Source organism: Hippichthys cyanospilos, chromosome 11 (genome assembly GCF_059441005.1).
Source record: "Hippichthys cyanospilos isolate Australia breed blue-spotted pipefish chromosome 11, RoL_Hcya_1.0, whole genome shotgun sequence".
NCBI lineage: Eukaryota > Metazoa > Chordata > Actinopteri > Syngnathiformes > Syngnathidae > Hippichthys > Hippichthys cyanospilos.
The window spans coordinates 7,090,314-7,110,112 of record NC_142379.1 but is presented as its reverse complement, the minus strand read 5'-3'; the positions used below and the strand labels follow the sequence as shown (position 1 = coordinate 7,110,112).

At 36.6% G+C, this 19,799-nt stretch overlaps 1 protein-coding gene across 1 annotated transcript in view; it reads left to right on the top strand.

Annotated features, from left to right (window-relative positions):
- Positions 1–19,799, top strand: part of LOC148415662 (chloride channel protein 2-like) — a 78,506-nt gene that overhangs the window by 12,172 nt on the left and 46,535 nt on the right. Inside the window, exon 2 of the mRNA XM_088427253.1 lies at positions 4,863–5,013. Coding sequence (XP_088283379.1) covers positions 4,863–5,013 — 151 coding nt within the window. The remainder of the gene's footprint in view (positions 1–4,862; positions 5,014–19,799) is intronic.

The window sequence follows — 19,799 nt, the reverse complement described above, 5'->3', positions numbered from 1 at the left end:
CCTCCTCTGCATCCTCTCTGTTTGTTTGAGTGTGCGTGAGAATTTCTGATCCTTCATTCAGAGTGTCCTCTATTGTTTATCCTCTCACCTGGTTGGGTATTTTATTTTCTTGTTTTTTTTCCTTTTTCTCACTGGTTTTCTAATCGTGTTGTGACTCTCAAATTTCACCCCCTACCCTCCTCTCTGTCTCAATATTGTTTATCAAAATAATTCCACCAGCAGCTTGAGTCTTTTTTTTTTTCCTTTGGTTTTCCATTTAGTGTTTTAGACTCTCTGAAAGCAAGTTGTGCATCGTCACCTTCCAAGGCCTGTTATTGTCACAGCTGTGTTTTTGCTGTCTGATGTGAGCGTTGAGTTTTACAGATAGTACGTCCCCAGGCCCGGAGTGTGTGTGAATGTGTGTGTCCGTGCGTGCACTGAGGCCAGTGCAGGGCAGTGCCATGGCGGTGCCGTCCCACATCCTGATCAAGCACGTGCAAGAGACACGGAGAGAAACACTGGGAGTCATTGTGTGCAAATGTCACTCTCTCTCTCCCGTCTCTTCTCCCTCCGTCTCACGTCTTTTCTCACTGGGACTCCATTGTCTGTTTGTTTTTTTTCCCCCCTTATGATTCACTCAGTCTTATCACCAGAACCGTTTATTCACGCAAATTATGTGTAGTAAATATATACACTTGAAATTGGGGATGTCCAATAGCACTTTTTTTCAGATGGATAACAGTGCTAGTACTCAACTTTTGATTACTCTTCAGATACCAAGAGCCGATACCACAGTTACTTTTCATATTTTGTTTTTGTATGATTAAGCTGCACAAGGCATTTTAGAGTGTAAAAAAAAACATGCCATCAGTGTCAGATGGAGAACTTTTAAAATAACTTAAAACTTTAGAACCTTTTAAACTTCATTTGTATTGGTCCACAAAGAAAAAAAAGCAACATAATGTGTCCACTTTTGGATCTTAGAGATAAAAAAAGAAAAAAATATATATAAATAAATATTTTCCCTCAAAAAATATGAGGTGGCACGTGTTAAATCGAACCATTCTAGTATGGTGGGGGAGAATCTGGATTTTTAAAATTATGAAATTGTATAACCTACTGAACATGAAATTCGTTTTATGATCTCATATTTTCCTGAAACATTGAATTAAATAATTATTCAACAATTCAATAATTTTCAAAATATTTTTGTTTGTTTTGTTTTATTTAAAATCTTGAGTACCCCCTTGAGTTTCTTCAAGTACCCCCATTTTAGAACCACTGTTTTAAAGGACGACCTTTTGTTTATTTCTGTCGAGGTCACTCTTCAAAAAAGAGCATTCAAATGAAAGAATTATTATCAAAATAAAACACAAACAACTCACCACGATTTTGGATTCATAATGTTTGACAATGTAACAAAAGTGCAATGTAAAACTTGACGACTCTCTGAGTTTTAATCACAAATAAGAAATGAAATAAAAAAATTGAACTGCAAAATAATGCAGGTGCATCTATTACGGCAACTATTAAGCACAACGTTATGAAATTGAAAAAGTGTACTCAGCAATACTGCCGAAATATGATTTTTACATGTTTTTAATTGAAATGTAACTTCACATCAGCAGAATCTGAATATTTAAATGTCTCTAATGTATACATCGGACCAGCTGGATCAAATCAGCTGATAATTTCTGAATGATCAACGATATATAAGTAAAGACTTGATTAATTAATAAAAAATAATGTGTGTGTATATGTATGTATGTATGTAATATAATATATATATATATATATATATATATATATATAAATAATAAAATGCATGAACTCTTTTGTTTACTTGAGTGTTGACCTTTCAATGTCAGATCTCTGGGTAGATGTGAAGGCTTTGTCATTTCCTCTACCAATCACAGCATTGCTTTTGTTCTCTCTTTGCTTTCTAAAGTCCTTCAGCTGAGTGTGAAAAAAGTTCAAATGTAGCCTACTGTATATTCTGCTCACATGAGTTCTGCTTATATTGCTAAATGACCAGAACCCCACATTCAGCATTTGTATACACTTTTCATCGCTTCTCTACATGCTCAGGTGCACGCTGCTTTATTGAAGAACTTCCTGTGGTTACCTTTGCCGCTTACATTTTTCTCGTTCATCCGTCCTGCTTTTATTCCGAGTATTTGTCCAGCTCTGGGTGAGTGGAAGAGAGCCTTTTGAAGGTTGGCATGGCAGTCTGGCACAAGCACTTAAGACTTCCCTATTAGCCCCCTAGGGTTCCCCACAGAGGCTTTGAAAAGCCTTTATTTACTGTACATCCTTCCATCTTTTTTTTTTTTTTTGCTTCAGTATAACAGTTTTTGTTTTTTGATACATGGCGCATTGTCATGCTAGTTTTGCTGTCATGCTAGTTCTGCTAGTTTTTTCTTAAAGATTCCTTCAAACTTATGTGTTGGATTTTCCCTATTAAACACAGCATTCTGCTTAATATTTTCTTTGTAGTTTATTAATTATGCATCAAAATCCACCCATTTTTATTCATTTCAGCGAGTAAAATTGTGTTTGTCAAGTACGAATTAAGCAGCTGAGTTCTCTTTTTTTAAAATGTATTATTATAAATGTTTGTTTGACTTGACTGCTCTTTTTTTTACAGGACAGCAGTGCAACTGTCAATTCTGTGTTCTATATTTCCAACATATTCACCAAAATAAAGGCATAGTACCTGCCATCATGAATTAGGTGACAACAAATTTGGATTATACTTAAATGACTGCACTTAAGAACGTGATCTGCATGCATCACAGAATGACTTCATTAATTCGGAAAAAAAAAAAAAAGTATATATAGTCAGTTTAGACAATGATTTCACCCTCCTTCAAGGACAATGGCTAGGTGAGGATATCATGTTTATCTTGGATCAACTAACCCAATAAGCAGGCTCAGCGGAAGATTTCAGAGTATACACAACAATCCTATTGTTCTGGTTAGATATGATTGTTTTCCTCTCCTGGTCAGTTGCTAGCTTTTGAGGGATTTCATGGAGTCACATATGTCTTGAGTCTGGAGATGAAGTGCGGGCTTTTATTAATGTGTGGCTCCAGTTTCTATTACTTGCTAAACTTGATAGCCATGAAAATATGGTAGAGGTTGTCATATCAAACTGCTTAAATGACCAGAAACGGCATCGCCTTTAGCTTTTATTTCCTCACGGCATGAGCGATGTTTACGCTTTGTGTGAAAGCACAACTGAATGTTCTGCTTGGATTTTTTTTCGCATTAAATCTAAATTTCTGGGAAATCGTGTTCTTGCTTTCCGCCTGTGGACAACTGCGAAGTAATTCAAGTTTTATATTTTTGAGGCAGTCTTGAAAGTTGGGTCAAATTAACCCAAAATTGTGTTCTTTTTTGACCCATGTTATGTCGGACCCCATCGATTTTCGAATCTTGTCTTGAGAAGAGGAATGCGCCATTCGTTGGCTGAAATACTGCCAGTGTTGTGGAAGAGAATGACCCAAAAATGCTCAAAATACTGCACAAGGGTTAATCTGTCAGAATATCCTTCATTCTGTTATTGTGACTGGTGCCCCTCTTCCTGGCCACTCATGAAGGAAGGAGGGGTGGTCTAGGTGGAGTGCTCAACTTGGTACTTCCTGTCTCTTGCACTGCTGACTTAATGACTTTTGTATGTTTTTAAGGCTGTGCGATATTATGCAATCATGCTGAATTTCTTGAAGTTCTTTTACTGCCCTGTATGCTTGTTTATTTCGTCTCATCAGATAGTTCACGGGTCTCTAGTCATTTTTCTCTGGTAATATCACGCAAAGAATAAAATGGCAACTGACGCATTTATTTATAGTTTATAGTTTAAGACAGTGGTTCTCAAATGGTGGGATGGGTTCCCCTGGGGGTACTTGAAGGAACTCCAGGGAGTACTCCAGATTTTAAATAAAAGAAACAAATATGCAAAAAACATTAAAATAATTGAGTTAATTGAATGTTTCAAGAACATAGAAGATCATCAAACAAATGTTTTATGTTCAGTAAGTTATTGAATTTAATTATTTTTGAAAGCCAGATTCTCCCCCATACTAGAATGGTTCAACCCAACTTGTCATGTGCCACCCCTCGTTACCTGTCAAGTTAATGATTTATTTTTGTGAACAGATCTCTATTATCATCCCAAAAGTTTAATATGTTTCTGTGGACAAATATTCATTTATAAATATTTCTTTTTGAGAACAGGCCTGGCACTTTATGTTGATTATTTTTGTGGACAAATATTTATTGATAATTAAGGTTTTTTTTTTTATGTGAACAGATCACTACTGTAATCCCAAAAGAGGACGATTTATGTTTAATATTTTTCTGTGGACAAGTATTTATTCAATTTTTTTTTTTCATTTTGAGAGCAGGTATAACACTTTATATTGATTATTTTTGTGGACAAATAATGATTAATAATGAAGTTAATGGTTATTTTTGTGAACAGACCTCTACTGTAATCCCAAAAGATGACACTTTATGTTTAATATTATATATATATATATATATATATATATATATATATATATATTTATTAATAATTAAGATTTCTTTTTTTATGCCAGATTTCCTCTATGATCCAAAAGAGGACACTTTACATAGATTTTATTTATTTTTATTTATTTTTTGCGGACCAATATAAATGAAGTTTGAAAGTTTCTTAAGTTTAATAAATCAGACACTGATGGCAGGTTTTAAGACTTTTTTTTTTTTTTTTTTTTTTTTAAACCCCAAAATGCTTTGCACTGGTTAAGAGGTGCTTGGCTGAAAACATTTCACAGGGGGTACATCACTGAAAAAAGGTTGAGAACCACCGATTTAATCAATTTTACTCTGACTATCTTCAGATGTATGGGCGCTACACTCAGGATCTGGGTGTGTACGCCAAAGAAGAGGCAGCTCGACTAAGGGAGAGCGGGCAGAGGCGTTCGATCAGCGAGCGAAGTCGAAACTTGGACCTGCTGGAATATGACAAAGGACGCTGCGCCAAATGTCGCAGTAAGTTTTAGGAATTATGGTCAATAATTAAAGGAAATATTTCATGTCATTCTTATATCTTGTACCTAAAACACACAAGCCATTGGGTGAAACAGAAATGGCACCTCTCATTTTTTTTTCTTTAAAAATAGACGTCATCCCTTTGGTGTGGCATCAAAGTAAAAACAATATGCCAAATAATTAAACCCTAATGGGAAGTTTGCACGTTCAAGGTTGCTGCAGGTTGCCAGATCCACTTGTTGCAAGGTAATTTTGAAAATGTTCCCTATATAAAGAAAAAGTCAAACACAGTGAAAGGATGGTACTGTATTAGGCCAGAGATCTAGTCTATAAGTAGAAATCTTACACAATGCTTGCGTAATGCAGCCGGAAAATATTCAGTACGTGCTTCCTGATTTTGTTGTGCTACAGTCTTGTTCAAAAATGCAATATAGAGTTAATTTCCCTTCCAAATCCTGTAGACCAAACTTTAAGAGTACATTAAGGTCTTTAGTTCAAGTCAGAAGTCTGACTGGGCCATTTAAGGACATTTGTAGAGTTGTCCGGAAGCCACTGCTTTGATAGTATCTTGGCTTTGTGCTTTGGGTCATTGTCCTGCTGAAAGATGAGCCGTCACCCCACTTTGAGGTCAGAAGCTCTATTGGAACGGGTTGTTATCCAAGATGACCTTACTGTATTTACTGTACATTGTTACATTAAGGTTTCTCTCATTTTTGACTATTATCCCCATTTATGCCACTGAAAAAAAATACAAAGCGTATTGTGCAGATTTCAGAAGTCAAGATCAATACTCAAGACTGCTTTGTGAAAACAAACAAAAAGATGACTATGACTGACATATGTCATAGTATAAAATAATAAACTTTTGGTTTTGTTTAGTGATGTGCGTATGCATTATTCAAGTCCGGAATTTATTATTTGGTTGGATATTTAGTCTTTAAATAAAAACGGACAATAAACACTCCTAGGCAACAAGACACACATCGTTGGTCAAACCTTCAAAATACTTTTGCCATTACTATTGAAACTACTTTTGAGGAAGTATTAACAAAAGTGTCTTTTTTTAGATTCAAGTATCAATTGCAGCTGTAGGTACCTCACGATAAATGTTAAAATGTTTATCTTTTATCTTTTGGTATCAAAAGCAAATGTTAAAAGCTTACAGAAGAAAAATTGCAATGGAAATGTTTCAATGTTTATTTTTTCTTGGTATTTTATCAATATCCACTTTCTGTTGGTCACATTTTTTTAACGATATACACAGTTTCATGAGACCATTGAATGTGCTCATTTGAGTTAATAAGCCGAAGGTTTGCACAATACCAAATAGATTTGTATTAAACAATTGATTGTGTCCTTTGACAGATATCAAAATTGGCTTTGTTCTGAAACATATACGTGAGACAGCTATGTAAAACCATTGAAACCAGCAGGGTGCGAATAATTTTTTCTGACCGTGCATACGTTGCACGCATTACGCTATGATAACGTCTAAGTTTTCTATTCTCAGTGTTGTTGTTTTTTTTCGCCCTTAGTAGAAATTGCTGTATGATTTTTTTAAAATTACGGTATACCGATATTAGCCAGCAGGGGGCAGCATTGCGTTACTGTCTCGTTTTATTCAATGAAACCTTTAACTGTTTTTCATATTACTGTCATACCTTTTTAAAGACTGTATTTTCCTGAAAGATATTTCGTTTCCCATTATTTTATTGATGGAAGATGCATTACACGTTTAATCAGCATCAATTCATGATTAATATATAAAACACTGTTTTTGTTTTGTTTTTTAATTTTGTTTTGAATAAATAAATCAAACTATCATTCATTAACATAAATACAATAATGGTTAATTTTGATTCAGATTGTGGATGACTTTCTGGACCTAATACACAAACTGTTGTCAAACAGCGTTTTCTTTGTTAACACGTGGTGCCAAAGTAAATCTTCAGCCACACAATTGGCCTTTTCAACTTATCTGTTCCTCCATCTGTCTTCAATCAATTCCTTAAGCATCATGAAATAAATACATGACTTCATTGATGAAATTTCTTTTGGAACACTTGTTTTCATTTTGTGTTCTAATTTTGATTGTAAATTAGCGTTTCTGTGTGTAAGGTAGTAGTGTCTGTTTTTTTTTTTTCCTCTTTTTTAACATTTATTTATTTATTTTCAATCCGCGTGTCCCATCTGCATGGCCGGGAGGGCATGTGGAATCTTGTGACGTCAGCTGTGGAAGTGAATAACAGCAGAAGCACACATGCACCCACGCACACGTGCACACGAACGCCAACACACAAACACACACGCATGCAGCCCATTTTGATGAACTTTTGATGCATGTTTCTCTCTCCCATCTCTACTGGTCTCTTTTTCTCCTCCTTTCCCCCCGCTATGTCATATAATTGATTCTCGGGACACATGCATTTATCCACAAGCAGTGTTTCGCATCAGGTGTGATGTCAGCAGGAGCTCAGCCTGGCGCCTGATGTTGCTATGGAGACATGCAGGCGCCTAGCGACCAACAGTTGCTCCTTCAATCTTCTTTTCTTCTTTCATCGTCATTTCCTGTTTTTCTTTTTCCCTTCCTCATTTCCAAAAGCCATCTTTGTGCTCTCGCCTTCTCGGTCTTGTTAATCCTCCCTTACCGCCTCACCTACTGTATGCCACCCTTTCCATTCATTGGAACCTGAAAAGATCAATTGAAATGGCGGACCGTAAAATGGGTTGATTTCGTATAGATCAAGGAAGGATAGACACACGCATTGTTAAATGTGCATTGTCTTGTTGTGAATTTAGTTTGCTTGCTCGTTTTTGTGCGGGAAGGAGGCACTGATTAGTTGGAAAGCACGTGCACAGTGTGCGAAAATATAGCCAGGGCTTGCTAATGGATTGTGACATGTTGTCAAAGCTATTTAGCAAGGATTAGCAAAAAGCGTTCATAATTCACCTTTTCTTTGTGAATAATTGCTGCATTTTAATTCGCCCCCGCACTACAGTGCCTTTTTGATAGACTTGTTAACTTTTAACCATGTAAGTACCGTGGCTCATGCCAGCAAAATAAGTCTACTGCTTAAGGTAATTCCACTATATGGAAATTTTATGTTCTGTAGGTTATTTTTTAGTTACAACGTGCGAATCTTCTTTTTATTGCAGTTTTAGCTACCAAGGTTTAACATACCCCCCCAAAGCTCATTGTTATCAAGCACTTGAATTGGATTTATTAGGAATTTTTGTGCATCCATCCATCCATACTGACAGTAAAAATGGTAACAAATATATATAAAAATCATCATGCATTGTCACTCCCCATCTATTTTCTTTCTCCTACAGTGACAATTTCATTTTTATTGTTGCGTGACCATTTTTGCAACTCTGATGCCAGTCCAACAGAACCACAGTTTGTAGCTTCAACCATCTTATTTCTGATGTCGCCGTTACCAGAGGTGGGCAACTTACATTTTTTGGCTGGTCTGTCATTCGTCAGAGCCCTGCCCCCTTTCTGGCATCGTTGGTCCGTCATTTTTTCAAAACAAACGAAATTGTAATCGTCAGTCAGTCTATTGATAAAGTCAAAAGTTTGACTTTTTTTTTTTTTTTCTCAAGTCCGTCATTCGTCAGGCATTGGTCTATTTCTGTCTGCACTCACACTAATTCTTTTTTCTGTTTTAGTAATTACACTTAAAGTTAACAGCATGTCTGTGGTTACATGGGAATTGAAACACAACACATGAATGTAAATGTAATGTAAATGTGTCTTTATCAGCCCACATCTGAGGAACGCAGGGGATGAGAGTGCAATTAGAAATCATTTCCACTGGATGGCATTATCATGCTTTACATGACACTCAATTGGTGGTTCTCATACATAACTGCCTGCCCTACAACTATAGAAGACAGTCTAATTAACATTTGTTTAAATTTGTCTCAATTTTTTCTTTCACATACACTCCACGTAAAACAAAGCATTGCTGAGGTTGAATTTACTAAAAAAAAAATCTTTAATTAGGGAATTAAGAAAACTTCTACCTAGCATTTCCTGGCTAAGAGCCAATCAGAGAAAGAATGCAAATTATTTCTGTATTTCCAGAATGCTCTTACCAGCAAGAAAACTGAAACCAGGACTAAGAAGGAACAACTACAAATAAATTACTGATAAAGTCAGCTGTGTTACAGCTGTGAATGACAAGTAGTGAATTGAACCAACCAAATTTCACTTAATTAATATCTAAGTCAGTTGGATTATATTTCAGTAAACAAAAAGGGATGTGCCTGGCTGACGGACATATGACGGACATCTGACGTGATGTCTATCCTGACACTTACAACGACGGATGAAAATTGCAGTTACGACATTTTTAATTCACCGTTTTTTCTGTCCTGCAGGATTAGGGTATCCATATGTTCTGGAAGCACCAGCTCAGGACTTTATATCTGGTAAACAAGTAAAAAGAATTGCCCCTTTAACTCCAACTCCTCATTAAACCTGCATTGCTGATCCCTAATTATTAACATTTAACCACGATTAAATAAATGCACATGAATTACATTTGGCACATTGAATTTTGTAATGGATTTAAATTCTTATGCAATATGTGTGCCATATTTGGTAGTGATATTTCTAACCAGGAAGTGAAATGTCTTATTGACTGATACGCACCCACCTCACGGCGTCTTTAGAATGTCGGCCGACCAAGAAACATCTATCCATTTATCATCTTGAACGCTTATCCTCACGAGGGCCGCGTGGCGCTGGAGCCTATCCCAGCGGAGTGAATAAAGGAGCCAAAAACAGGCGATGACTGACATTAAAATCAACTGGAGAGCCGACAAAACAAAATATGTGTCAAGAGACGCACATAACACCCGTTCCTCCATTAAATCGATCCCCTCAGGAATCCAGTACTCATAACAGTTCCGCCCGCGGTTGAATTATGTACTACTGACTTTGATTATCTAGCTGTGTGCACATTTTTACCACTTCGACATTTTCCACAGTAAAACTTGGCAACTAATAAATGAAACATTATCTAGACAGTGGTTTAAAATCATTCCTACCCAACCCCGGAATAAAAAGTTTCAAAAAGTTGAATTTCCAAGACTATTAAAGGGAGTGTAAATTTCGACCATTGATTGTAGCTATAACAAACATGGCCGCCTCCAGAGAAGTGCCACCCCTCATGTAATATAATAGACCTACGATTATATTTAAAACAGTGTTTGTTGGTCATTAAGAACACATTTATTTGCAAGTTTTTGAAATGTATAATCATTTAAATTATTCCTTCTTAATAAAAAAAAAAAACTGTCTAAATCTTACACAGTGTGCCTTTAAGGCACCTGTGTCAAACTCGAGGCCTGGGGGCCAGATTCGGCCCGCCACATCTTTTATGTGGCCGGCGAAATGCTAATTATGACTAGGTTTCTGGCAAAAATACCAAATTTACAAGTTATCTTTCATTTTTTTATCACCAATACAGCTTTTGAGTAGTTTTTAAGCAGCCTCTGATTTCAGTGTAAATGTGTGATGATCAGACTTAAAATTGATCTGACTTCACAGTCGCAATCATCAGAAAATGATGGCCCATCATAAAAATAAATTCGACACCCCTGCTTTAGGTGCTGTGAAATTCAGTGACTGGATCATTAAAAAGTGCTACATGAGCAATTAGTAAATATGTGTGGAGCTTTTCTTTTTCCATCAATAAAGGAAAAGGCATAATATCACTCAAAAAGCTACATGTTTAATACTCACTTAATCGCTCCCTTCTTCCATACTCGTAAATACTTAATTGACATGAAGATCGCTGTGTTGGCGGCACTACAAAGGATCTTAGAAGACATCCCTGGAAGAATCCTTCAAGGAGTGCCTGAAGGTCTGGCAAAGAAAGCTGGCAGTGTGACTCCAAGGGGATTTCAATGTCAGTCGTTTCTAGCATATCTTTTGTAACACCAGTCTTGGATTTTTTTTTTTTTCGACACACCTCAAATGCAAACCTTTACATTTTAACCTTATTTTAATTTCATAAACCTGTTCACCTCATGGACTCTAATAAGTGTAAAATAAAGCATATCTTGCACATTCTCCACCGTGCTTCATCGGTGTGTTGACTAACTCTCTTATCCCGGTCTTATTAGAGCTTGCCCCAAGCGCTAATAGAAAGTAATAAGGAAGCCTCTCTTTCGTTATGTGTGCGTATGTGAGAAAAAGAGCATGAATGGATGAGATGAATGTTCCTGATTAGGTCTAAGTTGAAGACAACCATAATGATCAATGCGTCTCTCATCTCAACTCATCTCATCAGAATGGACATGGACTGTGGGCGGAGATGCAATGAAAAGCTTCTCGTTTTGAGTTCTATGACCAGTATCAGGGGTGGAGGTGACATTTTGCAAAATAGTGCCTAAAAATATTCCAATGAATATACTCTTTTTACACGTGCAAATGTTGCACGTTTGCGACTGTTGTTCGTTGGAATAATGTGTCAATTCACTGCAAATCAAAGTGCACAAGACAGTAGGTTCTGAATTAAGAATATACAAAAAATAAATAAATAAATAAATAAAAAGGTTGTTTTGTACAGTGCAAGGCAACCTCAAAATTATACATCCCAACCTGGAACGTTGGATCAAATTTACCCAAATTTTGGGTTGGTCATTTTATGACCCATGATTGTGTTATTTTTATCCCAAATGTTTTTAAAGTTTGAGATTAAAATTTGACACAAAAACAAAACAAAACAAAACAAAAAAGAACACCAAGCTATTCATTTGTTAATTTGCAGATTTGAAAGGATTCCATATCCATTTGTTTTTTTCAGCATCTTTGTGACTATTTACTTACCGTTTGGGATAAATTGCGAAATGTTGATGGTCCTAAGACCACAGGTGTCAAACTCGAGGCCCGTGGGCCAAATCCGGCCCGCCTCATCACTTTATATGGCCTGCAAAAGCAAATCATGTAAAATTCCATGAGCTTTGCTAAAGTGAGCTCCAAAATTCTACCTCCCATGCAAAGTAATACTATTACTAATAATTAAATTTGAACACATTAAGACATATCATAGTTGTTGGCGGTAACGTAAGAAATGGGCTTTTCCAAACTTTTGCCTGGAACACTATGTATATATGATGACAAAACATCATTTAACAAGGTTATTTACAACAGAGATGTTTCAAATATTGAGTATGAATAAGTTAGGGATATCAAAGTGTATTTCAATGAAAATCTGCAGAGGACTGCAGTGCGGAAGCGCTGACACTGCAACGGCAGAGATGAGTAGTTGGAGCTTGGTGTGTGGGTGGGCTACGGAGAGTGTGAGTAAAAGAAAGAGGGAACAAAAACGGGGAATGAAGTGAAGGATAGGGAAGAGGAAATGCAAAGAGTTAAGGGAGTGATAGAGAGCAATAAAAACAAGAGAAGGGACAGTTGATGGCCGAGGTCTCAGGAGGGATAAATTAAATGCAGGAAGGAAGAGAAGATGTAATGAAGATGAAGGTCCCTGGCCTTTTGGTCCACCAGACTTTAATCCAGGAAATGAAATGACTTACCTCACGGCAATTAGATTTTTTTTTTCTTTTTTTGCACATTAATCACACAGAAATTGATGAAACGTATTTATTAGGCACAACTTTTTGGGGTGATGGACACCAGTTCAGCGGTTAGAGGTTTCTATAGACACTTGTCCTCACTAGGGTCACTGGTTTGCTGGTGCCTATCCCAGCTGTCTATGGGCAGTAGGCAGGACACGCATGGACGAACAAGCATTCACACACCCTATCACACGTAAGGACAATTTAAAGTGCCCTATACACCTGCCATGCCGGTTTTTGGAGTGTGGGAGAAATCCGGAGTGCCCGGAGAGAACCCACACAGGCTCGGGGAGAACATGCAAACTCCATTCAGGAGGTATTGGTATTGAGCTGTAAATAGATAAGAACAGGTTTTGTCAAACTTTTTGGAGTTAGGGACCCATTTTTGGAAAGCGACTTTTGCAAATGTTTGTATGAAAAAAAAATAAGCCAAACAAAAACCCTTTTTATTCACAAACATATTCAATTTGTCAAGTCTATTTGTTACTTTTCAGCCATACTGAATTTTACAAAATAAATCTTGCAAATTGCACTCTTCCACGTCACAAATTGACTAAATAATCAGGATCATTGATGATGACATATATTATGTGGGTCTATTTGACAATTTCCAAATTATTGCATTTTTAAAAATATATTAAACTGGTTGAATTGATTGCTTTATTGACGGGCCATAAACATATACACCATTTAATTTAATGCAAAATAACATGAAATTAACACAAATCCAGTATATATTATTTTATTAATAACCCAAATTATTTGACAGACCCCCGGAGGTCCGCGGACCTCACTTTGAGAACCACTAGACTAGAGAACAAACACACTTTCTTCCTGATATTTGGTTAGCCACAGCTTTTAATTCCACAAGGAATTATTGTTGTACATTTTCTATACAAAGGTAAACACATCCTTAAAAGTTGTAGCCTTAACATCTTTAAAAAGACGTCAAAATAATTGATACATTCTTCATTGTTAATAGTTGAACACTGCGAGTGTTATGATCTTCAAAACAGGCTTGTAGTTTATCCATGCTAATCATAATCAAGCATGCGTGCATATCCATTACACTTCATGTACTGTAGCATACTTTTTACTGCAATCATAAGACTAGTGTCACAACTGCTATAGCTTGACAAGTAAACAGATTTGATGGAGTTGCAAGAAGAGGCGTTTTGCCAGCTCGTCCGAGACCGATACCTATGCCATTACGCCGCATTTGCATAAACATCACCGACTTTTATATCTCATTAGCATAGAAAACACATCAACTTAAAGGAAAGGGCTGAGCAGGGAGGTGTTGAGATCGACAAAGCCTGGAGAAAATGCCTTTGTTGTTGTATTAAGTGTACCAAAGGCAACATTAATAGATATTTGGCTGACTTTACGACTACTACAAGTGTTATTTTTTTCATGTATTAAGAGAGCAATTTGTTTCTGTAATCCTTGTTGTTGGTCGATGCTGCACACCGGCTGTATAAAAGATTGACTTTTTTTGCTGATGAAAATGGCTAAATAAGTTTTGTATCCCATGAGATATTGAGCCACGGTGCTAATGTCGGATTGCATACTGTATGTCCTTTTAGTATTCTGTCCACTCGTTAGTTTTTCTGATCAATGATGTTGCCTTGAAACGCTAATTCCTCTCAAAGATGAACAAAGATTGCAGTATGCTGCAAATTGTATGCTGCAAATTGTCATTTTTCTGAAAATAATTTGTCATCCATGCACATTTACTGAATTGCATACACAACAGTTTATTTTCAGAGACTCACACAGCGCAAAAAAATATCTTAGTATTTGGAATTGCAGTCGACTCCTGGCCTACTGCTTCATGGGTTTACATTTGTTTCCACATTACGAAGTGGAATACTAAGCATTTTCATCCCCTCTTTACAGCATTTTTCCCGCTTTACGGCATCAAGAACTGTCATGACCTGTGGGGTTGGCTGTTGTTTATGTAGTTTTGCCTCCCTCTTCAGGTGTTTTAGGTAATTGCCCTTATTTTCTGTTCACGTCAAGCTACCTGAGCTGCGTCACTAAGATGCTGGCCTGCTATTGGTCGGCATCACGGTGTCACTAAGATGCTGATATGCTAAAGATCTCGTGTGAGTGCTTACAATACCCTATCCAGTATGCATTATAGTGCTTATCTCAAACTTAAGTTGGTTAGCCATTGGTCCCAAAATTGCTAGTGATGTTAAAAGTAGTAGTAAACCCACCCTCGCTAGAGATTATGGTAGTCTAGTCAACGTCATTCATTCGTCATACAATTTCGCCTTACGATCCTAACCCTGGAACGGATTAATTTTGTATGGCGGGGGTCCACTGTATTTCTGATTTCAAGGAGAACCACACTGCCAAAACTAGCAGATCAAATGTTTAGTGTGTCTGTGGTTTTTTTCTGTTTGTCTTTCAGGGACAGGTGATGTTTATTAGTACAAATGACCAGTGTGCAATTTAATGAGCTAAATCTCGTTATGCTGTTGGTTCCAGGTGGTCTTTTAAATCAGCCACAAGCACACTTCATCAGCATTTCACAAACATTTTCAACCTGCAAAGATGTCTCAACAGCAAATTTGCTGGATGTCGAATTTTTAAATGTGACATAAATTACAGTATGTTCCTTTGTTATTATCCAATATATCATATCCACCAAAATCTTAATTGGGCTCAGTGGTTTTTGTGGACAGTAAATTTATCTGCCGAGAAATGGCCAAATAAATTGAACATATGAAAAAAGTAGGAAAGGTGCAAAGAAAATGATTGTCGAGCTGTTGCCTGGGGCTAAGAAAGAAATGAAAGACCAAGTCAGTGCTTGACCGTGATATTTATAAAGGCAAAATTATTTTGGGGAGGGGGGGGTTCGATTACACCACAGGTGTCAAACTCAAGGCCTGGGGGCCAGATCCGGTCCGCCACATCATTTTATGTGGCCTGCGAAATGCTGATTTTGCTCAAAGTTTCTGGCTAAAACACCAAACTTGCAAAATGCCTTCAACTTAAAAAAAAATGTAACCATATTTTGTTCCCAATCTCAGTTATGATGGACCTCTGATATTAAAACTAAGTAAGTGTGTGACAAACTTTAAAATTTAGTTTGATTTCAGTCATTCCGGGACCTCTGACAGAAACATTAACTACAATGTGGGCCACAATCAGAGTTTTTGCAAAAAAATGTTACATTAACACATCATAGGAGTGTTTTATTTATTTATTTTTAAGTACCATACAAAAATATACAGCAAATGAGTCAAACTTCAATTCAATCCATACATAAAGCACACTGACAATTTTTGATAAAGTGCGCCTTATAGACCAAAAAATACTTTAGCTGAGATTGAATATCTGGAGGTAAAAAGGTCAAATTACATCTTTGGGATTCAACAAGTTAATAATTGAACAAAAGATTTCGGTGCGATCTCCTAAAAAGTGTTGACTTTGGAGGTACAATGATTTCACCTGATTATCAAATATTGTTTTAGCAAAACCATTCAACATAACCATCGTTCAGACATACGCACAATTTTGATAAGCTCCAGACCAAATACTCTTCATATATTGTTTTATTTAAGGGCAGATGACTTTGCATTCACTTATCAATCGATGTTCCGTCCTGTTCACAAAGTCCTTACGAATGAAATCTGCAGCATTTGCGTCTGACAAAGCCGACGCTCACACTGTGCCAGACGGCAGCTGTTGCTCCCACTAAGATTTTTAGCGGATCCCTATTGACTTGCAACCACCCAGGCACATCTTGTTCTGTGCAGCGGTTTATTGAGCAAGGAAGCAAACAAACTTTCACTCGGGAAAAGTGCATCACTGACCTTGGTTTCCGTGACGGATGTCAAATTAGCTATTCTGTTTGAAAACAAACCTATCACGTCTTGGAGATAAATGCGTTACTTAGTTTTGACTTCCTTGCGGACGCAAATCTCTCCTTGAGTACTGGAACAGTGAAGCCTTTATTTTACAGCAAACAAGCATACATTTGGGCAAATGATATTGTTTGGAATATTGTTGTTATGGAATGACTCACAGGTGGAGGTTCCACACGCCTGATCTTGTTACTTCTGTCATCTGTCACATAATCGATAAACAACAGTGAGCCGGAAAGAGAAGCCATTCCGTACAAGGAAATCATTCTGCCTTTGTGCACTTGAGTTGTATTACTTTGAGTTACTGAAAACGTCAACACAAGTGTTTTTGAAGGCAAAAGGGAAAATATGATGAATGGCCATGTAAGTGTACTGTACTAGTGCATCCCAATAGAATATTGGGTTCGCAATGAAGAAAAATGTCATTACTAAAGTCAAAAGAAATAAAAAATGCTATACCACATTTCCTTATACAGTGGGCCCCTGTGTTACAAGATTAATCCGTTCCGCAGTTGGGCTCGTAAGACAAATTCACCGTATGGCGGGCAAGCCAAACTTATGTTAAATAGCTAATGCGTTTAGAACCCCGGGTAAAAACATCAAAATTGTACATACATATTAAAAATTGGAACCAAAATAGATATTAAGTGCTACGTATATATAATATAAATGTATACAATCAGAAAATATCATAAATAAAAACTATAGAAAGGATTTATTTACCTTTTGAGTGGCGCTTGTTATACCCATATTCCCTTGTAAGGGTAGCCTCGATTGGCTAGCTTCATATTTCTTGACTATATCCAGATTCGTTTCCATATAAATCATCTTCTTACTTCTCTTTTGAACTTCACTAGCAATCTTGGGACCCATGGCTAACCCATTCATCTGTGAATTAAAAAGCAGTAAAATGCACGATAAATACAGTTTTGTAACCACTTGCAATAGATCAAAGCTTTACCGTTTCGCCATTTTGTGTGAGTGAGGTTGACTAATAGCAGATCGGCAGCTCCATCACGTGACGGCAACAGAAAATAAGTGCAATTACCTCAAAACGCCTGCAAAACAACACAAATACAGCCAACCCCCTAGGGTCATGACAGTTGTATTTGTCGTAAAGCCGGGAAAATACCGTAAAGGGGGGACGAAAAAACTCAGTATTCCACATCGCAACATTAAAAAAACGTAAGCCACGGACTCTGTAACACAGGGGTTCATGGTAATTGGAATGTTTCTCAGCTCACTTTGGGCAATTTTTTTTAGGCAAACCCCCCCGAAAGAAAGACCTCCTTTCTTGCTTCGGTGACTTTTAATGAAATCATTATTAATAAAAATTATATTAGTATACCTTAAGGCTGCACAATTAATCGAGTTTTAATCACAATTACAACATTGGCTGCCGGCGATATTATCATCTAAAAAGTCAAGCACTTTTATAATAGTTGGTATGGAAAAGAACAAATAAAAACTGTCAAAAACCTTCACGTCATTATTTTATGGAGCCATCTAGTGTTCCCAAAACTTATTTCCGTATAGAAAAATGTAAACAAGGCCAGGAGTTGATGATGCTTTGAAATATAGCCGGTACGTGCCGATCCGATGAGTCATAGTCAAACTGTTTTGTTCCGGTAATTAACTTTGATTATCATTCTGATTACTTATCACAAATGCACGTCTCATAACAATGATAACTCTTATTGGCATTGCAGTACGCACTGTGCCCAGTTCCTAGAGGTGATCTTGTCCCAATGAATGTGTCATTGTCCCAATCAACGATGTCAATGATTGAATACAAGAGATTTTATTATTATTTCGTTTTCAAATTTACAGAAATAAAATGTTACATTTTGATATTTATCAGTTACTGTGAGAGATCATAAATATAATCTCAAATTTTGTTGCACACACCAGTACAATACAGTAATTTAAATGAAATAAAATTGAGTCGCTATTTGTTCATGATCAGATTTAGTTCTATTCATATCGAGGGTAACTTTTGACTTTTTTTTTTTTTTTTTTTATGACTTTATGATTTTGAACATTTAATCTGTTCCCATACTGTCAGGTTGCTACCATAACATTTTGTGTCCAGGTGTTGTAAAGTTATTCATTTGCAGGAGAGTATCTGAGGTTATAGGTATGTGAGAATAACAAACACAAAAAGTCGCGGGATCTGAATTTTAAAGTTGAATATGTAAGACCGGGCGCAAATAATTTCAAAACCTCTTCTACCACTGTGAGTTTTAGCTTGTATACAGTAGCTTGTACAACTAAACTGAAAAAATTCAGAGGAAAAGTGAAAATAACTCAAAACTGCTTTGAATACATTCAATGTTACACTGGCGAGGCGTTCACTGACCGCTCATAATGTGGGAAATCTGAAACACACTTAACGCGCAACAAATATATTACTTACGAAATTGAGCACAAGGAAATATGAAAAATTTACACAGAGGAGATTTATTCTAGAAAATACCCAAATTTGACCCGAAAATTAAGGGTGCATCCCATTCACAGGTGCGACCTGCATTTGGTGGATTACGCTAATATTTAAAGTTCATATTATAATCAAGTTCAAATCTTGTTGTGGACTTTTAACATTGCAGTCACATCTTTCAGCACAAGTTATTGTCTGCAGAATGGAATCACTGGGGATTCTCATTTTTCAAAGGTATAAGTCTAGAGAAAGGAAGACAAAATATTTCAAGACGTATACGGCATGGCTCGTGAAGACTGAATGCCCTTCAAAATAAAGATGACAAGAAACCTTGTAAAGGATGCTTCCAGAAGGTCAACAAGGAAGGAGGTCCAATGTCTTTCAATAAATAAAAATAATGTTAATGTTAATAACTACCCCTTATATCAAGTGGTTAAAAAAAAATCGTTTTAGAAATCTGCTTTACTATGATGATTTACTATTGCCTATTAGCCCCAAAAGTTGTTTTTTGAGCATGATATTAGCAGCACCATCATTCATATATAAATTAAGTTTTGGTGCATTCATCAACGTAATAGTTCCAAATACAATGCATTTTGCTTAAGTGGCTTTAAGGATCGATTTGATGTTCATTAACCATTTCACCAGTCTGCAGTTCCGGATTTATGACACTCTTTGAGATCTTTTTTTTTTTTTTTTTTTTTTTGTATAGACTGCTGAATCAACCTATTTGACAATTCCACTTTCTATAGGATTTATGGTAATTCCTGAGTAAAGATTGAGAAGGCAATTGGAAGGTTCATCACCAAAGGAACCTTAACAGCAGAAAAGAATGATGGGGGTAACATCAGGATTTGGGGCTGAACTAACCTGGACTT